General features: G+C 37.0%; 4 protein-coding genes across 7 annotated transcripts; 1 reads left to right on the top strand and 3 right to left on the bottom strand.

Annotated features, from left to right (window-relative positions):
• Window positions 1-252: 252 nt before the first annotated feature.
• Window positions 253-5,942, bottom strand: LOC109008564. Of its 3 annotated transcripts, XM_035694618.1 has the most exons (7): window positions 5,751-5,942; window positions 4,899-4,940; window positions 4,467-4,614; window positions 4,154-4,230; window positions 2,179-4,032; window positions 1,241-1,388; window positions 253-1,161 (listed from the first exon to the last, which is right to left on the bottom strand). In XM_035694618.1, the coding sequence occupies exons 3-7, from the start codon at window positions 4,603-4,605 to the stop codon at window positions 455-457; spliced, it is 2,925 nt and encodes a 974-aa protein (XP_035550511.1). In that variant the 5' UTR covers window positions 4,606-4,614; window positions 4,899-4,940; window positions 5,751-5,942; the 3' UTR covers window positions 253-454. The 3 variants fall into 3 exon arrangements, with proteins under 3 accessions (XP_035550511.1, XP_018844254.2, XP_035550512.1); XM_018988709.2 differs by lacking the exon at window positions 4,899-4,940 and having other exon boundaries at window positions 5,751-5,911; XM_035694619.1 differs by lacking the exons at window positions 4,899-4,940; window positions 5,751-5,942 and adding an exon at window positions 5,261-5,283.
• A 1,635-nt stretch (window positions 5,943-7,577) lies between these two features.
• LOC109008565 lies at window positions 7,578-11,945 on the bottom strand. 2 transcript variants are annotated; one of them, XM_035694616.1, is made up of 6 exons: window positions 11,667-11,945; window positions 10,500-10,634; window positions 10,196-10,318; window positions 9,577-9,682; window positions 9,442-9,499; window positions 7,578-9,359 (listed from the first exon to the last, which is right to left on the bottom strand). In XM_035694616.1, the coding sequence occupies exons 1-6, from the start codon at window positions 11,803-11,805 to the stop codon at window positions 8,169-8,171; spliced, it is 1,752 nt and encodes a 583-aa protein (XP_035550509.1). In that variant the 5' UTR covers window positions 11,806-11,945; the 3' UTR covers window positions 7,578-8,168. The 2 variants fall into 2 exon arrangements, with proteins under 2 accessions (XP_035550509.1, XP_035550510.1); XM_035694617.1 differs by having other exon boundaries at window positions 9,577-9,679.
• A 1,535-nt stretch (window positions 11,946-13,480) lies between these two features.
• LOC109008563 (photosystem I reaction center subunit IV B, chloroplastic-like) lies at window positions 13,481-15,172 on the top strand. Its single transcript, XM_018988708.2, has 3 exons — window positions 13,481-13,841; window positions 14,645-14,710; window positions 14,826-15,172. Exons 1-3 carry the CDS (start codon window positions 13,584-13,586, stop codon window positions 14,925-14,927), a joined length of 426 nt encoding a protein of 141 aa, XP_018844253.2. The 5' UTR covers window positions 13,481-13,583; the 3' UTR covers window positions 14,928-15,172.
• Window positions 15,173-17,182: 2,010 nt separating this feature from the next.
• On the bottom strand, window positions 17,183-19,973 carry LOC109008562 (protein LOW PSII ACCUMULATION 1, chloroplastic). Its single transcript, XM_035694615.1, has 4 exons — window positions 19,614-19,973; window positions 18,253-18,825; window positions 18,118-18,168; window positions 17,183-17,769 (listed from the first exon to the last, which is right to left on the bottom strand). The coding sequence occupies exons 1-4, from the start codon at window positions 19,865-19,867 to the stop codon at window positions 17,628-17,630; spliced, it is 1,020 nt and encodes a 339-aa protein (XP_035550508.1). The 5' UTR covers window positions 19,868-19,973; the 3' UTR covers window positions 17,183-17,627.
• Between the last annotated feature and the right edge of the window lie 1,283 nt (window positions 19,974-21,256).

Here is a 21,256-nt window from a genome sequence, read left to right as displayed (position 1 = left end):
TTTTCCAAATCTCAAATTGTGACAAACTCAGCGCAAGTCTTTGTAAAAAATAGACCACACTTTTAAAGTGTAAAAAAAACTATTTTTTTATTAATGAGATCCACTATTTTATAAAAAATTTGTATAAAACTTGTCTATTTAAGACTTGTACCTAACGTTACTCGTTTAAAAATAATAATAAATACAACAAGCATGCTCTGAATTAGGTCATCAATCCCCATATGGGTTATAAAAGACAGGAACACTCAAAAGTAAACACAACTTTTTTCTGGCAGATTTATACATATGAATGGGAAAATCATAATAATAAAAAGTTATCCAATAAACATTTGCAATATTAAACAGATCAGAAGAGTAGGACATCTTTGTTGAACACAAAATAATAGAGTTACAATAAATATATATTTAGAAGAGAGAGAGAGTGCAAAGCCTCTCCACAGCCTACCTGTCAAATTCAGCAATCCACCAGAGCTTCTGCCACAAGCTCTTCCAGCAACTTCCCCACTATTTCCTTTCCAATATTATATATTTCCAATCTCAAAATCCCTTCCCACCCGTTCCCCACAACCTCCTTTCTCACAAGCCTCTCCACCACGAGGCTGTTGCTGTCCCCACCATCCCATAAATCACACCTCCCCTCACTAGAAATCCATTCCTGCATTTGGGTCCACACCCAGTCCACCAGCCTGGGTGATGCACCCTCTAACAGTCTGCTATTGGCCCCATTACAGGGCCTTCCCACTGGGTACTTGTCTGTCGACCCATAACCTGTGATTTCCATTAGTGCGGCATTCACACAATCAAAAATAAGCTTCCAATTTGATCTATGTCGCCGTCGCTTAGCCTCAGGCAGAAAATTCTTTTCATGAATGGCGGTGCCCTTGTCTCTCAATGATGGGTCCAATGGACTATCAAGCGAATGCCATCTAGAAGAAAAATTCTCAGACTGCACCTCCCCATTGAGACCAGCCATTGATAATAATGTTTGGGCAAGGGCGAGCCAATCTTGTTCTTCGACCTCTGTGCCTGGGGAAACTGAAGGTTTTTCCGTATATCCTGTGGCTGTCTCTAGACAAGACTCATCCCAGGACAGCGTCCGAGCTATTGATTCTATAGGTGGTGATTTGTCAATCAAGTTAGACTTAATAGGCAACTGTCTTCCTGTTAAATGAAGACAGATTAAGAATAGGTCATATAAACGAATGTTTTCCTAACATACACAGAGATATAGAGTATTTACCCTGGTGGTCTGGCTTCATATTACCAGAGGCCTCTAGAGATGTGTTATCATCTTCAAATGGTGGTTCCAAAACCGAAATTGGACTTGGCTGGTCCTGATTCTCACTGATATTCCCGGGCATTATATGCTTGGTTACAGAAAATCCTGCCTGCAAATGGTAATGACAACTCTTGCTAAATGATATAACCATGGAATTCGAGTGTTGAAAACCAATAGAAACAAAAAACAGCAGTTACTTTTCTCCCATAAGTAACAACAAAAACCGCAATTAGCTTTTTGCACAAGTAACAATAAAAACAATTATAATTATAAAACAGAACTAAGGGAAGCCATTAACACTGCTTAGCTATGCATTCAGTCAATAGTTCTCTTTTACAGTGGGACAAGAAAAGGCCCTTACACAAAGCAGCATCACTTCACAGGTACCAATAGTATGCTGGGCAATGTAACAACCCACATCATTCACAAGTGCATATTTATACGTTATATAGCCAGGATATTCCTATTTTAAATTTTTCCGTTCATTTTTTTCTTTGTGTGGCAAGCATCTCTGTCACATTATCAAAGATGATTGCATTTTTTTTCTTAAATACAGCTGCATTGGGCACAAACACCATATCGATGTTCCTGTTACATATAACCTACACTAGGAAGTTTCTATGATTTCCAGTCACCAATGGCCTCCTGTGACTATTGACCATTTTAAAGTTCATCCATTAGAAGGGTATAGTTTCATTAGTTGAGGGCAAGTAGTGAAACCACAAAAAGATGAATTTCCATGGATGAATGTGTAATATAGAGGTAATACCTCCATAGTATATTGGAGTTTTGTTTAGGAAGGCTAACTAAGTTTAAAAATCAGAAAAAGGTTACAAAGCAATTGGTGGAACAATTAAAGAAGCATGGACAACAAAGAAAAGAAAAAGATCGTACACTACCTCCCAAGTTGTGCCTTGTTTTTGTCCCATGCTGGTATCTGGAGAAGTTTCGCCTGATGGTCCATGAAGTGCGGAACAAAGGCCACTGTCAGCATGTTGAGAAGTGGCATCACAGGTCACCCCAAGAGAATGTAATGGAGACCCTTTTGCTTCAGAGCCAGTATATTGAGATTCATCTTTAAAGTGAGATGCAGCAGGTCTATCTTTACTTGATTTCTTATTCCTGGAGAAAAATAAACTAGAAACTTTCCCCTTGAATGATGATTTCATGCTCTTTGCCTTTGTCAGCTCCTTGGGAACATGCATTTGTCCAGCCTCAGGTTCAGACACTTCAACGTTGAGTCTCGTACCAGACATCGTTGAAGATACAGGGACAGATTTTGACCTCAAAAGATTTTTAGGAGAAACAACCAAACATTCTTCTTTATTTACATTATTACTTAAGCATGAAGCTGATTCCACTGATTCCTTATTAATATTCTTGTCCTCAGATCCTGCCAACTTCTTTGTATCTGCAAGGGCCAGCATCTCACCCAAAGTACTTGAGGTTCTCCAAGCATGTCTTTGATCTTGAGAACTCCCAATTGAAGCCATCATGGCCCACCTTTCAGATAGTCGCTTCTTTGCTTCTCTACAAACTGATGACTCAGGAGAGCATGACACACGGCTGAAGGAGGAAGAAGAATAAGGGCTTCCAAACCTATTGATGTAATCCCATGAATGCCTGGGAGATGGTGACATGACTTCCGAATCACTAAGATCTTCCACTGCAGATTCATTCTCTGATTTTTCAAATGAACTCTCATTGCCAGAATAGCCATGTGAAAAAACACATGAAAGCAGAGTCTCATCCATTCGATGACCCATCAAATTTTCACGCATCTGGCGGGTGATCTCCTTTGCCACTTCCCTTGATTCTTGAGCCTCATCATCTTCAGCTTCCTCAAAAAAGGTTTTACAATGTAATATTCTAGGTGACAAGGAAGGTGAAGAAACAACAGCCTTGATGTCATGAGGCTTGCCAGGGCTAGGCTTCAATACCACTATTCGAGTTGGTTGACCCGGAAATTCATCACCTTTCTGACTGTTGTAAGTAGGAGAATATCCAGGGTCATTCTTACCCCACAGAACTGCTTGGCCCCCTTGGGCTGGCATCTTTATTTGTTTATCACTCTTCCTACCTGATCCTTGAAATTTGTCACCATCAACCATCTTTGAAGGCCTAAGAACAGTAATTCGCTTTGTCTCAGGAGGTGGAGGAGTTGACTTTAGATCATACACACGTTGAGAAAATAAAGAATTTGGTTCTTGCAATAACTTGAGGAATAAATCTTCATTGGAACTTAAAACTTCCAAAGCATCTTGAAACTCCTTAGACTCGCGAAGTTTCTCATCTGTAGCCAAACGTTTTGCTTCCATGAACTTCCGACGAACAAGATCCATTTTTTTGTCATCAATCTTTCCATCATGCCTTCCTTTCTGTGGTGATTTATGCCTTGCATAAGTTGTCTTTTCAGATTGCTTCCACATTTCACAAACATCGTTATATCCCCTCTGTTGTGGACACTGATCACGTGGCAATCCCTTATCAGAAAAGTCATCTTCTTCCTGCCAAGATCCTAGTGCTATCCCTGAATGACTTAAACTACGTCGAGAATAACCTTTTGCATGGTTTCTTTTTGAAGCTGAATCAGGCTGTGGTCGGGGGAGGGCATCAAGCCCCATCAACTTCGCAACCACATTAGGTGGGTTGTGCTTAGATTCCCCTTCTTTTGCCATTTCTTGGTTTATAAGTATCTTCATGGGTGTTCCATTTGCCTCCTTGCTTGATATTCCTCTTAAGTTGTGCATAATCTGCACATTTCACAGAAAAAATTAGGAGTCAGGGACAGTGGAGTTTATTATGTTCAGACATAAACGGAAATGTTTCCTCGCTTTTTTAATATTGGGTACAGTAAAACATCAACTAACTTACAATTTTCTCCTCTATCTGATCTCCAAAAGGACTCCATGTCCTTGCCACAACTGATCTACTCCTTGAGAGTGAAGAATCTGCATCAAACAACTCCATTTCAAAAAGAGTTAGAAATTATATTTGAGGTTCAAGTGATTAACAAATCAATATGAAGGATTTTAAGCTCTATGCCAAAAACATAGGCAGAGCATACAGATGACAAAATTAAATTTAGATTCTTTTTTCTTTAAGTTAAGCTCTTAGCAGACGACTTTCATGATTATAAAAAATTGTAATAAATAGATCAAGAAAAAAAAATGAGAAAGGAAACCACCATCATAATGAGGTTTATCCGCTAGCAGCCTATTTCCAGGAACGCTTGAACTCAAATCAAAGAGATTCACCATTCTTCCCAGACATCCTGGAAAGGGTTTCTCAGTACTGTGAGATTTTGTGGCTTGAATCCCATTCATTTTAAACACCTGCACTGAAAATATGTCAGAAAACTAATCCAAAATAACATATTTCCCTATTTAATTACATATAAAACGAACTACTCCAGAATGCTCATCAACAAGAATGTGAGAAAAAAAATTTTCCTTACTAGTATAACAAGAAACGGGTGTTACACCAGCGCAATTAACACAAAGAAGAGAACTTGTCGATTTTTAGATGGTGTAGAAAATGCATACAAACACAATACATACATATACACAATCATACATATAAACAAGCTAGGCGTTTTTCATGTATACTTCCTGGGTACCTGGGCTTTGCCTATTTCTATGAATACAATATCTTTGATTACCTAAAAAAAAAAAAAAAAAACATATTAACAAGCTGCATACCAAAATTTCAGAAAAAAAATCAAGGGGGAAAAACAAGAAGATTATTTTTTTATGAGTAATAAAAAAAATCCTACACTTCCCACACAAAAACCTTCAGAACTTCAATTTTCAAGCTCAAATCTAGGTGTTAACATTTATTCAAAAGAGAGGGGAGACTTGTTCAAACTGGTCATGGCCTAGATTTAAGTGAGTGATGTGATATTCAGTATTTACTTTTCCCAAAAAGAAACACACTTTATTTGGTTGGATTAACACTGATTAAAGCCTCAAAGACCCTTACATTGAATCTGATAGAGATCCACTCTGTAAAATAGTCATTACATGCTCGAAATGCCCAAATTATAATAAAATAAAGCAAAACCCCGAGCAGAAATGAAGCACACCCAAGTATATGCACACTGTAACCGGAAAATTAAAACACATACAAAAAAGGAAAAAAACAGCTTTTTTTTAGATTCCGAAAGTAAGGCAAAAAGGGTTAAAAGTAAACTCGAACAAAATGCAGGATTTTGAGTACGTATAAAAGCTGCGGTCACAGCAAAAACACAGAAAAGCAAATATGGGAGAGAGAATTAGATTCGATTTGCAGAGACATCAAAAGAGGAGGAAAAGCTCACAGCAAGAAGGGGGTGGGGGAGAAAGAGAGAGAGAGAAGATTCACCGGCAACAAAACACAGAAAAGAAAAGGATAAAAAGAAAAAAAAAGCTCCGATGCAAGCCGAAGCATTTTGAGAGAGAGAGAAAGAGAGGGAAGAGAATCGAGATGGAACCTGGAGTGGCCTGAAAATGGCATCGCTGTGAGAATGCGCGCCGCAGATAGAGTGTGATCTTACGTGGCACGACGGGATCGGCCGCTCCCCCGAACGTGAGAGTGTGGGCAGGTGAGAGAGAGAGAGAGAGAGGACAGAGGAGTAGTGAGGTGAGGTGGTTTTGGTGGTATTTTCTTTCTTTCATGGAATGTGGTATATGAGAGAACCGGATTGGCACCATGGATCCCGCAACCGCCCACCTTTGACCTTTCTGACTTTCATTTTTTCCACTCTTTTCTTTTTTTCAAACAAAATTACAAATGTTTATTTTATTTGTTATTTAATTTTATTTATAAATTTTAAAATAAAAATGCTTGTGATGATTTTGAAATAATTGCAAACCAAATTATAAAATAATATATTTCTCCAATAAAAGTAAAAAAAAAAAAAGAAGTTCTCTAGATACCCACATTATTATCTCATTATTCTCTAGAAAATAAAACACTTCTTCAACTGCCAAATAAATTTGATGAATACAATATCAAAATATTTTCAACTTTATCTTATATGTTTTTTAAATGTCACGTTTAAACATGATATATAATTTCAAGAAATTTAGGGCAAAAATTCCATCATTATATTTTTATAATATCACATTTAAGCACGACATAAATCTCTTAAAATATTTAATTTTTGTGTCTTTTTTTATATATAATATATATATATATATATAATAAAATAAAATAAAAGTAAAGCCAAAGAATCACTCATCACTCATCAGACCACACCTACCCATCATCTAGGAATTACTTTACTTTTTAGCTAAACGCACCAAACCACATGGACAAAAATCAACAATTTTAGAAATAATGCCACACACTTTCAACCCCTCAATCCCTTTTTCTCTCAAAAGTAAAATTATATTATTAACCGTTACGAGTTAGGGATGACGCGAGACACATGAGATCGAATCGAATCTTCGTTTATTTTTATAGATGAGTTAAGATAAAAATTAAAAATTAAATAAATATTATTAAAATATATTTTTTAATATTATTTTTATTTTAAGATTTAAAAAAATTAAATTATTTATTGTATTTTGTGTAAAATTTTTAAAAAATTATAATAATTAGATGAGATGAGATGAAAAGTTATGTGAAAGTGAACGAAACATAACCTTATTTATCTATAAATAAATAAAAGAGAAAAAAGAAGAAACTACACCTTCAAACAATTAGGAGTTTTATAATTTGCATCTAACTTGTTAAAATCAACGTATTTTAACCTTTAATTATGAAGAACTTACACTTTGCATCAAAGTTAGATTCTAATCGTCAAGATGAATTAAAAAAAAAAGACTCAAATCGTCTTATAAATGGTGTAAAGTGTCAATTTTTTCTTTAAGGAAAGTACTACTATTACCGATCTTTTCTACCTCTCTATTTTACCACTGTGATTTTTTATTTTTTTTTTATTTTTTTTTACTTAGTAATCAAGGAAGTGTTTTTTAATAATATTATGATTTTTTTAAGAGTGGTCATCTAGCTATGAGCAATTTAAGAGTGGTCCAAACACAGGACTATACTCAGAAGAATGACATTCAATTTGCAAAGGAGAAGACTACTGCTCCATACATCAAACTGGTTGGTGGATAAAAAAAAAAAAGGTTGTGGTTTTCTCTGAAGCTTAGCAAGTTTTTTTTTTTCTTTGATTTTCTGTCCTTTTTCAACTGCTAACAACATGTCAACACCTTTAATTGTGGCATGATAAGCTGAGATGCATAAAGGAAAATTAAAAGAACCATGGAAAAAATTCACCAAACTGGAGCTTAATTGCAGACAAAAACAATGGTGCAGGTACCCTTAAAAACTGCAGCACTTTAATCCAGATGTTGACAACAATCACCATCCCTTTCCTTTATTCACCTGTTTTTTTTTTTTTCAACATTTACCATGAGGCTATCATCTCGAGGTGAGTATTCAAAAGGAAGATAAATGAAAGAGGTACCCCTACCTAGATTAAAAATACAAAAAGTAAAAACAATCTTCAGTCATTTTTTTGAGAAAATTATTCACCCCAATGCAGATTTCTAGAGCATGTCTAACATGTTCCATGCACAAGTTTGAATTTTCCTTTGAAATTTCCTTTTTCTTCTCTAAACCAGTTAGCAATATTGTGCAGCTTATGCAACTATACGCAGTCAATTTAGATCAGTTGATAGACCATATAAACTATGGTAATCACTATGATACACTATTGATATACCCAAGTAGCCCTCATGCCTAAAACCATTGAATGATGGACATATCTCCAACAAGGTAGCTATGGAGACAAACTGCCCAGAAACAGATCATGATAATCAAAGCATGAAGGGTCCACCCAGAATGCCTGCAAGCATCAAATGTAATTGACTCCACTATCATCAGAATACATTTGTTCCTAAGTTGCGTCCCAGCTTGATTCATTAAGCAGCTCTGAGAATGCCTTGTCTTTGTCCCGAAGTATGTGGAAATAAAATGATGACCAGTCTTCAATGTTCACAATATCTTCACTGCAATGACTTAGGGTTCCCCTATGGCTGGAAGCATCCAGGTGACTCTCATTCATGTCGTTAAGCAGAAAATGTGAAGATGTGCCTTCACCTTGAGGGGATTGAAGAGCATAATTGAAAGGTGAATGATGCTTCCTTGAGGACCCAGTAGATGAATGGCAATTCCATTCTACATCAATATCAAGTTCAGAGGAAAGGAGGAAACCTTCTATACCAGGATGATGATAGTTCTCACCAAGAACCTTGCTCATTATATGACGGAGATTTTGAGGGGGCAAGAGGATGCTGCTATCTTTGCATTTGGTGTCATTCTCACAATCTTCATCCAAATTAAGATAGTCAGGTGTAATCGATAAAGGTAAAGGAAAATGGTTAAAATCTGTGTATATATTTTCCTGGCCTTCAACAACAAGTCTTCGAAAATCATGGTCACTACAGCTATCTGACTGGGACCAAGGTAACAAAATATTTGGAGAATAAATGGACAGGAAAGATGATTTAGTCAACTCATTCAAACCAAACCCATCATCGAGAATGTGTTGGGGACCATTGCCCCATGAACTTGCTGAGGGAGATTGCACATTCATCTCTGTACTTCGACAAATAACAGATAGGTTTCTTTCATCATGATCGCAGTCAAAGTCCCAACCTAGAAGAAGAGTAGGTTGCTCTCTTTCAATCACATATTTAGTTGGATCATGTGATTCGCCCAGTTTTTTGTGACCACTATATGCAAGAGATTCATATCTTTGAGATGTAAAGCCATAAGCTAAATCAGAACATAGAACTGGAGCTCTTTCTTCAAATTTATATCCGGGTTCCCTTATTTCATACTTAAGACGTGCTATTTTAGAATCACTAGTAGAAGGGTGATAATTTGAGAGAACAGCTTCCTGTGATCTGTTCAACCAACAAGATGAATTAGGACCATCATCCAAGTGTGAACCATTGTCGAGCTCCATATAGTTTCTTGCAGGTATATGATTTAATTTTTTGAGCTCAACATCCGACTCCAAAGAAGCAAGAAACTGAGATTTGGTATCAAGATTTATTTCCGCTGACTTTAAATTCCTAAAAACCTGCCAGAGAAATAACTACTCAGCTTACTTACCAACTCCAACAGAATAAGTCACATCCACATAGAAAGCGAAAAGAGCATACCCTTTTCTTGTTATTTTCAGGGAACAGGCGGCTGAGAAGCACGGAAACAAAATCATACCTGAGAAAATTTCTATAAGTCCATGATATGAGGCTTAAACAAAATGAAATAACTTATTAAATACTAATGAGCCTAACCCCTTTGAACAGAGATCTTCAATATTCGGATATGAGGTCTCCACAACCCATTGCCGTAGTTTCTGTCTCTTTCTAGAAAAGATTTCTCCATGCCTGTGATGGGCTTCTGAGTAAAATGAAATACTTGTAAGAATTTAATACCACTCAAATTGTGAGATTAGGAAGCAGTGAAAGATTGTTATAATCTAAACGTAATAAGCAATAGAGCTCCATCTGGTAGCCAAGAAGATGAAGAGAAATAACTTTTGGAATCATACAACAAAATTCTAGGTAACTTGTGAAAATCAATGTTTTCTTCTTTTCCCTCTACGATTCTGGATTCCAAATTTACATGATATATTCAAACTGAGCAATGAGAAATTCCATTAGTGGGTCTAATTTGACAATTTACAAAACTCAAAAGGAAATTTTATGCCAATATATGAAAAACAGTGACAGCAGATACAATCAATCATGTAAAACAGTGACAGCAGATACAATCATATGTTCGTACGTAAGTCCTTTCACTTTTATTTATAGCTTAAACAAAAACATAAAAAATAAAAATAAAACAAAAGAAGGAACTAATAAGAAGCATACCATGTAAAATAATATTAAATCGCCACTAAACAGTGCACACCTGACTTCTTTGATGCATCACCAGGTGGTGAAAGAAATGAGCTAAAGCTAGTAGGTGTAATATTTTCAGCGAGCAATGAGGACCTGAAGTTCTTACACCTATTTTTTACACTGTTGGTACTCTCTGCATGGTATAGAAAGAGCAAGTTACAATCCCATCCCGATCATTGCATTGCATTTAATAGTTTAAGTATTGCTAATTCACGATTTGAGAATTTTCTGCATTAACCCAAATTAAGAATAAAAAGGAACATAAATAAACATATAAACACACATCAGTTGAGATGAAATTCTGTAAGATTTACCTCCAGAACAGTCACTTATTTTGAACTTCTTTGCTTGCTTAGTCTCTTCCTGCAATGTATCTGAGTGAAATATGTGGCCTGAATTTTCTTTCACTTTCCTAAAAAATGCAAACTCGGAAGTTTTGGGATCATCAGCTGCATGTTAAATTTGAATGGAATGATTCATTAAACACAAGTTCCAAGCATTGACAATCTTGCAAAACTAAGTACAACATAATTACAACAGATGCGGCTCCAGCAACTTGAATTTTGGAGCCCTGCTTCCTTCCAAATGTGTAGAAGAAGCATGCAATTTGCAACTTAGGATTATCAACATCAAGATATTTAACATTACTTTTTATTGCAGCTGACATCTACTAGGAAATGAAGAACAAAACAACTTTAGATGGAACGAAGAAGTTGATCTAAATGATAAAGTTGTTAGGAAGATAAAAACACTTAGGAAAATCTCCAAGCTAGAACTTGATATGACAAGTTTAGACACCACCTTAACCCAAGTTTAAAAAAAATAGACTTGCGGACAGTCATGTGTTATATCAACTAATCACTTTTGATTACTGGTTAACAAATAAACTCAAACCTATATATTCCAAGATACTAGGTGCACTGAAAAACGGTAGATCTAAGGTATGGAAAAAAATAACCCCATGCTTGACCATTCAAGAAAATTTCATCAAACATAAACGCAATGCAAAAGAAAAAGAAGCAACACATATCTAGAATGGCAAATTTGAAGCCACAAAGTGAATGCTAATTCATAATTCCTCTATATATATACAACATTCACTACACGCGCACACACTACACACACATTCTTTTGGGGAAATTTTCCAACAAAAGGAGTGAAAGGATAAAGAAGGCACCGCAACATTGAAACTTAGGCCTATTTTGTTCAACGTACAAAAAAGCTCCTTGAAAAATATTTTATAGATATTTCGTCGCCAATGATAATATCTCGTGAAAGGTGGGGAATACTTAGAACCAAAAAAGGTGCAAGAACGGAAATTCAATACCATGAACCCTAAAGAAAATATAGAGCAACTACGCCACAAACTCAGAGACCAATTTCTCAAGCAAAATACGGTAATGAAATGAATAATTAACAGCTTGAAAAAAGAAACATGAAGTAATTATTTAGAAAAAAAAAATAAGATGAGAAGTGAGAACCTTTGGCTTTGGGTCCCTGCGATGTTGGATTGCAGAATGGGGAATGGGAGCGCCCAACTCCATGGAGTCTCCGTAGTGGTGGTAGAGTTCGGATGGGTGATGGATCTTTAGGGGTAGCTTCTGAAATCCGTTGCTTCATCTTTCGGTGGCCTCAGTATCAATTGCTCTAATTGGCATATAGTACTGATTCATGATTGCCATTGCCAATTGGCAATTGGCAATTGCCATCATCGACGTTGAGACGAAAAGGAAGAAGAAAGCAGAAGAGTGACAATTTGTGGCGCCAGCCAAATTGCACGTGACTGGGAGGTTGTGCCTTTTATTTTCTTTGACTCCTTTACAAATTGAAAAAACATATTCATCATCTTAACTCCTATCATTTTCCTATCATTTCATGACGTGACATTAAATAATAATTTTACAAATAAAATATAATAAATAATTTCTAATCACCTATTACCACATCATAAGATGATGGGAGGATGATATAAAAAATCTTAGGTGCCTCCGTCCCAACCCCCGTGAAGGATTCGGCTTCCTCCTACTCGTCCCTATCATTCATTCATTCCTCTGTTCACCTACTCTATCAAGATTTCTTTTATTTTACTTTTTTTAGGGTAGAACAAAATGGATCTATACCTTTCTAGCAACTCCTGAGAAACACGTGCGGTACAAACAGATTCATAGGTCGAAAATCGTTTGGAGGAAAGTTGTGGTTTTACAAAAATCACCGTGTGATTCTCACTCGTCACCCACATTTGCGTGTGATCCTCGCACTCCACCCTTTCCAGTAGCTCCTCTCGACACACGCCCCAGATCACCAGACTCTCCACCATTAGACATTTCAGATCTGACTTTTGTAACTGAAAAAAAGACAAGTGTGTTGCCTTCACGAGCCTTCATAGGTTCCGAAGTCTACCAGAGTTAGTCCAAACTGTAATTCGTCCTTTTCCGCATCTATTTTACTGCTTTCCTTTTTTGTTTTCTTATTGTTAATTAAAACAAAATAATAATAAAAAAAATTCATCTCTCGGACGTTTATCTGTAGAAGTTAAGTTATATCTTTCTATAAAATGTAAGGTTGAGTCTCTGTTTAGGCAGAGAGCATTGTCTCTTGGACGTTTGTCTGTCGAGAGTATCAGCAATAGTGAAGACTAGACCAATCACAAAATGAAATAGTATATTGGTGGAGCTCCAAAACATTATTTTGATTTATAATGTCATATTTGATATGAGAACATCTCAAAATGTATCCGGTCATGAAGGTAAGTTTTTTTTATGAATGAATAACGACAATTTCTCTTAAAAAAAATTGAATTATATGAATTTGAATTTGAATTTTTCAATATAACATCAATAATGTAATCAGAATATGTAGTTCCCACAAATTTGTAAATCAATTTTATTTTTCTCTTTTTTTTTTTAGAAAAAAATCTCGCTCATTTATATAAATCAAAATTTCTCTCTCTCGCCCGGAAGCACTCGAAGTCTCAAACCATAGATGCTTTACACCGAGGACTATGGGGGCAGTATTGTTGTCATCTTGCTTTTACAGCTCAATCTGGATCTTTTCTCTCTCCGCATCTCAGACCTAAGCCACCGTGCATGTAGATCTTTCAAAGATTTCTCTAACCCCACTCCAGTACTCCATACGCCAAACACCCAGTAAGCAAAAGAAGACAAAAAGAGAGGAAAAAAACACAGATGACATGTAATCACATTATCCAAAGAAATGGGATATGGTACACAGGTGGCAGCACCCTAGTGGAGGAAACGATTGAGTTAATTTGCAAGGATCAGATAATTCTCAGAAAGTTTATTCAAAGCCTCTCAATCTTTATTCTATTTTGTCCGACATTTACTTTTAAGCTTCATTCATTTTGAAGAGAAAGTGTGTGTGGGAGAGAGGAGCACAAGATGGCAAGCTGCAACATGGCATCAGCTGCTTCTGGGTTTGTGCTAACAGCAAATGTTACAGGCAGCACAAGCTCATCTGCTAGGAGCAGCAGCATGTTATTCTTCCCTTTGAAGAACAACAACAACAGCAGCAGCAGTTCAAGGCTTGTTGTTAGGGCAGCTGAGGAGGGGGCAGCTCCACCAGCCGCCCCTGCACCAGTTGGAAGTGAAGCTCCAAAGCCTAAGCCACCTCCAATTGGTCCCAAAAGAGGTGCTAAGGTGAGTTCCCAGTTTACACACATATATATATATAGTGAAAGTGCCAAATGCATTGATTGCAAAGCATATATACTTGCAGTAGATGAAGGTTCTTTATAATAATACATGCTTAATTTGGTAAAGAGAATTTCTGGGAAAACAAACTGCCATGAAAGCCTATATAGGATGATAGTGATATCACTCTTCTTGGTCCAATAGCTGGGCTTTGCAACAAGTTCAACCCATAATTAAATAACCCAAACGAAGGTAGGACTTTCTGCCCACCTGAAATGTTAGCAGCTATCTAGCTCTGAAGAGGAGCTGTGAGGTGCAGATGTGTGATATTTGTGGTAGGGATTCATAGCATATTGGATATTTTCAAATCGATCGATTTTCAAAAGAAAATACATAAGCAAATTGCCACAAAAAAAGGAAGCTTTAAGAAAAGTGCAATCTTGAGAAGCAAAAACGTCTCATAATACTTGTGATTCTATATCCTACTATCAGGGACTAGTAGAATTGGCTGAGTCAAAGTTATTTGTTTCCATTTCACAAGTTTTAATGCCCTGTTTGGATAGTGAAAGTGTTTCATCTCATCTCATCTCGTCTCATCATTACAACTTTCTAAATTTTCACACAAAATGTAATAAATAATTCAATTTTTTCAAATTCCAAAATAATAATAATATTCTATCAATATTTTATTCAACTTTCATCTAAAACTATCGCATCTCATCTCACTATCCAAACGTGACCGAACATCATCTTTTACATGTATAATTTGGCCAACAAAAGTGAATGAAAGTATTACTTTCACTGCACAGGTTAAGATTCTTAGGAGAGAGTCTTACTGGTACAATGGCATTGGATCTGTGGTAGCTGTCGACCAGGTCTGTGCTCTGCCTTTCTTTTCCCTTCAATATTACTCTTTTTTTTCCTTTTTTTCAACATTACAAATTAAGCATAAGTATTTGACTTTCTCTATGAAAATAATGTGTATCACAGGACCCAAAGACTCGCTACCCAGTGGTGGTTCGGTTCAACAAAGTTAACTATGCAAATGTATCTACAAATAACTATGCATTGGATGAGATTGTAGAAGTTTAATGAGTCATGATATGGTTGTTGTACTGTTATTATAATTGTAATTCTCCCCACCATTCCACCCTCTTAGCTTCAGCTTGTTTGTGCCGGGAATCTGTATCATACTCTCTTTGTTCTTGTGTTGTTCGTCCTTATAATGTTATGATTGCTGCTCCAAATATCCAAATCGATATTGTTCATTATACACACGATACTGGCTGTAATCTGAACCAGTTGTAAGAATAAAAAGGCCAAAGATTACAGGAGAATCTCTTGCGCCTTCCCCATAAGTTTTCCTTTGCACCCAATTAGGTACATGTAATATTGTTGTGAACATCAAATTCTAAGATGAGGATTGTTGCATTCTTCATTTTCATTGTAAAAATCGAATAACTGATTAAGAACAAAGAAAATACACTCTTTTTATTCGGTAGTTTGGCATGGCTTCAATGCGATTTGCATAAAATGGCTGTGCTATCAATACTCAAACTCGGCGCAATCGTCCAGTTATCCAGAAGCCAAAACTCTAATAATTGTTGCTTGTTTCAGTATAAACCAAGACCTGACAAATAACCAAAAAAAACTGTTAATAATAAAGCATATAGAGGATTCTCATACATTCTCAAAAGGGTCAATACTTAACGATAATCCCATTAAAGTCGAGTCTTGAGAGGGATGACTTACCATCCCATCCTTTTCAACATGATACTGCCCTTGAGCCGGGCATTGACACGAACAGCTCAAGAGTTTAGCATTGCAAGACGATGGTCCCTACCATATTGTACTCTTACACCAAATCTATAAAGTAACGCATGGTAGAACATGGTTCTGTCATAGCCTCAAATTCTAAACCCCAAAATGTAATGCAGTGCTACTGCTCTAAATAACTATGTCAACTCTGTTATTGGAGGTAACGTTGAAGACAAGGCTGCTAAGTACATCAGTCCAGCTGATACAACCACAAAAGGCAAGATCTCACAAAAAGGAAAACCTATCCACTGCACTTACTGTTCAGCATATAAGTCCAGCTGCAGATCATATTTGTATCATTGACCATACACACATGGTACGATCTCACCAAAAGAAAGCCTACCAATTGCTGTTACTCACTTCCATACATAGTGTAGCTTGGTTCCCAAGGTAATTGTTCTCTCCTCACGGAATCCAAATTTTATTCAATGTTGTTCTTGCTCTAAATTGTATAAAACCCCCTACCTTTGTGCATGATGTACGTAATATAAAAAGCACCAGTTGTAATTCTACATTCCTCTCAAACCATGTTAAATGTTCGTCAAGGAAAATTATTTGGTACTCTCAGACTATAGATGGCATGATATTCTCATCCCATCATAACATACATGTAATTAAAATTACTTGCATAAGCATTAATTTTTATAGGCATGATATCCTAAGTACTGTGTCTGTGCCCCAGGAAATGAACATATTCTCATCCCAAGATTGATAGAAACTGTTCCTTTGCCCAAGATATATCATCACATTGATTACAATGAGGAGAAATATTCTTGGTTGCATGATTATACAACAACAATTAACTAACTCATTTATCTAAATTACTAAAGCCATCCATCCAGTTATATGCAGGATGGTTCAGTCTCCGTTGATGTCTCATCCAATGATCGACTACAAGTCTACATCTGAAGTGCAGGGCTGACAAAATTAAAACATTCTAAAATTATCCCACTAATGGAAAAATGCTAAAACACCCTCATTTAAGTTGCCTTTCTGGACACGAACTGAAAAGGTCTAACCTTGTACAACCATAAGGTTGGTAGCAGAACCTTGTGAGTCCTTGTAGTGGATGTGCCAGAGAGTTGGTAGAGCAAATGAAATGGAAGATCTGGACAATGCCTCCTCACCAATTTGGCATGAATGCATGTATCCAAAGCTTCTGCTTGAATGGTGGAAGCAAGCCAGAATATATTCAGCAATTGCAATTATTTGTAGACAAGTTACACATGGCTAATAGGATTTTTGGCCTTTCATGTGTTCTTTGGCAGAGCTGCAGGTCCAAAGTTCAAGAAAAACTGGCGTGTGAGTGTATGTTTTTTTGGGGGTGGGGGAGGGGGAAAGAGAGAGATGAACAATTTTCCCAGTTTGGAGCAGCCTGTTATGATAACTATAATGAATTTTAGAGCTAATAAAACAATATGAAAAAACTGATCATTTCCTTTTCTTGTGATAACCATCAAAATTAACCTAGGCACTTTCAAATTCAATGCTTAGTAGTAGATCCTACTGTTCATATTTTTGGCAGAGAATCAATCGCAGATGTTTTCATTCTTCATTGTGTTGGTGAAATATCTTCCAAATAGTTAAAAGTAGGAACAATTCAATAACTTAATACATATGCCTCCAGCATGATACCATAATAAGCACGTTCATCATCATACCTTGCCATTGATAACAATCCTTCCTTGTACATCAAAAGAATAATACAACGAAAATACTAATAATCTTGCTCCCAAGAAAAAAGTCGGCTATATGTTAAATGCAAGAGAAAAACCTATTCTAACAGAACACTTCATAGGTAGGAAGTCAAGGGGAGGAGAGAAAAAAGAACACATAAATTAAAGTATAAATAACCAACAGATATCTCTAAGTTCACAAGAAAGCATCATATCTTTTATCATAAAGGAGTGAAGGGAGGTATTATAATTCCAGGAAGCCGTGGAGAAAGAGCCGTTTGTAAACAAGATACTTTCTTCAAAGTATTCTTCCATCCATGCCATCCAGAAGACCTGACCACATCCCCTTTACAGGAGGTAATTGTGCAACAAAAGCATTCCAAGGAGGGTAACCAACGCCACTGCCACGGACACGCCCATCCATCCGCAAAGATAGATACCTGCAAAATGAATTACAAAAACTAAAATCGCTAAAACACACTTATGCTAACTTACCACAAGTATTCCAAGAGCATCTGTCCCACAAACACACCTTTTACAGCTGATTATATGGATTGAAAAACTCAGTAAAATTTTTCTTTCCAATTTTCTAGAGATGAACAATGATTCAGGCGATATTTGATTACTATCAAAAGGAAATAAAATAAATACGAGAATTAAATAAGGGGGTGTGGTTGGGGGAGGTTGGAATCTAACATGGCATGAATTATAATAGAATAAGGTATGCGTATATGCATGTCAAATTCATGAACTTCACTGTTCAAATGTATAATACATAGAAAACTTACACAGGAGAATCAGAGGAGACACCAGCCAGCTTCTTCTGTTCATCTAACCACCTATTGTTGATAAGGAGAACATTAACTATGAGAGAGATAGCAACGGTTTTATAAACTCTTTTTTTAATGAACCTGGTTACTCACTTGGACCACTCAGAAATATTAAAAGGAGCCAGCTGCCAGAGTCTCTTCCTTTTGGCGGTAATATCCTGTGTCTCTTCATTTTCATCAAACTCAAAACCAGGTAGATTTCCATCTGTAGCAAAGGGTACTACAAGCACCCCTCTGTCCAAAAGGCTTTCAGTGAAAGGTTCACTTAATCGAAAAGACTCTGCAACAAAGGATGAAGGGCCAGCACAGATTACAAGGCGAGCAATCCCTCTCAAAGAGCTGAGAGGAATAACCCTCTTTTCGTCCACACGGAGCTTAAGATTTGAAAGGTTTTCCTCTCTTGAGAGCCTAGCCAGTTGTGCATTCTTAGCAGTATTATCCCTTGAATAAAGAAATGCAAAAAGAGATACTGCTCCAATGTCTATGCCAAGACCGTTCAAAATTTCAGGGACTGCGGCCGCTCTTGATGAATTTGTTAGTGCAGCAATCAATTGTGTGGTTGCTATTAATCCCCCCAGAGTACCACTTGCTATGAAAGCAAGATAAAAGAACATCCGAAAGGACCGAAAGGGAGAGAGAACTTCGCTGCGTATCTTGGCTGTAGTACTGGAGAACAAATAAAATTATGCTTACAAGGGAGCCTCACATGTAAAACAGAACTTGATAGCAGAAGCATGAGTTGGAAGAACTATGAAAAAGAATATAGAAATTACTGCAATGAGAAGGGAGAATCAAGGTTTGCCACAGCCATGACGCAATGAAGGCCGAGTAGAGTGTCATATTCAAAAAATAAAACCATACAGGAAAGGTACGGATGACAAATAATTAGTCTTTAAGTCTATGTTATCTGCACAAATGAGCCGATCCGATTTTTTTCTATAGTTACTTCTTTTAACTGATAAATAGCCAAAAACAAAAGTAGTCTTAAATGTTGTGGCTGCTTGCACATGAAAGACCTCATTTTACCGGCCTAGAACCCTGCAAGCATGCAGTAATGCAAATCTTGCATTCTTATAGTCACAAGACCCAACGAGTCAGTACATAACTATGTTAAGGAAGGTACAAGCATAAGGGGACCTAAACGTAAACGTACCTTATCCTAACACGAAAGTTTAAGCCCTCAAAACACAGATAATGAACCTTGAAAGTCAGAACCAGATGCTAAACCAAAACTAATACCGAAATGATAAATACAATTCAGAGAGGGAACCAACCACACAAATTTGTATGCGCAACGTTTGCTCGAGACGTGGGACTTAACCCTCTCATTTTACTCACAATAATACATGCCACAGTAAAGCACTGAACATCCAAAAGAAATTCTAAACTCCAAAACAGCCACAATCAAAATTTAATATGTAAGCAAGCGGAGAGAAGAGAGAGAGAGACAGCACCTAATTTCTGTAGATGGGGAAGACTTATTAGCAGTGGAGCGGGTGATAGTTGAAGAACCTCGCTTTGGGGTGCGTGGAGAGTGGGATGATGCTGCAACACAGTTGATAGAATGGACCCATCCAGTGTTTCTAAGAACATGAGATGGACAGCAGAGGAATCTGAAGATTTTGTCGTTGTTGTTGCTGCCGCCTTTGGATTGATGAGGAGAATTCGGAGGTCCGAGGACGTACGGACCGTTAGCTACAGAGGCCATGGCTATGTTCTATTAGTCTATTTTAGCTGGTGAAAGTTTGCCGCTTGTTCGCATACCGTTTCGCTAACCCGTGTTTTTGGATGGATGACTAAAATACTGCCACGAAGACGCTTGACCGTTGCCACCTCCTTGTTCCATTATTGTATACCTCGGATATTTGTAATATTTCTATAATTATTTTCAATTTAAAAAACAATGCCTGTATATTTTCATAAAGAAAAAAAATTCAATCATACTCTTCTTTTTTCTTTTTCTTTTTCGTTTTTTATGAGAAAAAGGGGTAAGGTTGCATCTTTATTGAGGATCGTAGTAATATTTTATTAGTTGAGAATTGGGTAGAAGAGGTTTAGATAATAGAAAGTTACCCTCGTTCAAATCGAGCCTGTGTCATAATCTAGAACTCAGTTTCAGAAAATTTAGTAAATCTTTAGACAACTAGCACGACTAGTTTAAGGTGAATTCAATCTTTCTGTCACAGGCTAGGGCAAGCATTAAGGGTTGTTGTGGATAGGGGAGGAGTGGAGATAGAAGGGACTTAAGGTCTTGGGGTTGTTTGGATTCTTGACTTTGAGTCGTGGGCCGTAATGGGCTCTCTCTAGCCATGGGCCATTTGGTGATTTGAAGGACGATGAGCTTAATGGAAGTAGAGCAAGACAGTAGTTACTAGTTAAATAATGGGCTGGAGGCCTGGGCCCATGATCTATCTAGAGTTATTTCTCATTTCCAATTATTTTCCTATTTCTGTTAATTGCTTGTAATTTCATTCCATGTAATAAAGACACGTGGTCACTAAGTTGAGTTAGGGAATATTCTGTAATTCTATTACATATTTGGTACACAATTCCAGCATTTATTGTCTGGAGAAGGAAATGGAAACAACAAGAATCTTGAATGCCAAAATCTCTCTCTCTCTCTCTCTCTCTCTCTCTTGGAAGTAGCTCATTCCCACTGCGAGCCTCCCTCTTTCCCTTCCCATGTGCTTGTAACAGAAGTGGTATCAGATATACCTCCATCCCCCACCTTCAAGAGTGTGCTCATGACAGATGGTACTCGACTGTCCCAGTTGCAGGAAGGCTTCAACATCCTGAAAAATCTTTAAGAATCTCAATTTAAAAGCTTGGAAATAGAAATGATAGCCTTGAAAATGCAACTTACTACTCTCACCTTAGAGTTGCAGAAGAAGAACACAGAGAGGGCAGAATCTTCATGTGGCTCAAGAGCACAGCAGGACCTGCCTCTCATTCCCCTCGAAGATGTTCAAACTCGAGCCATCAGGCTGGGTTTTTCAATGTTTGATGGGGAGAGCCCTATAGGCTGGTTGTATAAGGTACAACAGTTTTTAATTTTCACAACACTATGCTACAACACAAGTTGAGGTTAGCCTCATTT

This window comes from Juglans regia, chromosome 10 (genome assembly GCF_001411555.2).
Source record: "Juglans regia cultivar Chandler chromosome 10, Walnut 2.0, whole genome shotgun sequence".
NCBI classification, from domain to species: domain Eukaryota; kingdom Viridiplantae; phylum Streptophyta; class Magnoliopsida; order Fagales; family Juglandaceae; genus Juglans; species Juglans regia.
This window is presented reverse-complemented; position numbering and strand designations above follow the sequence as displayed.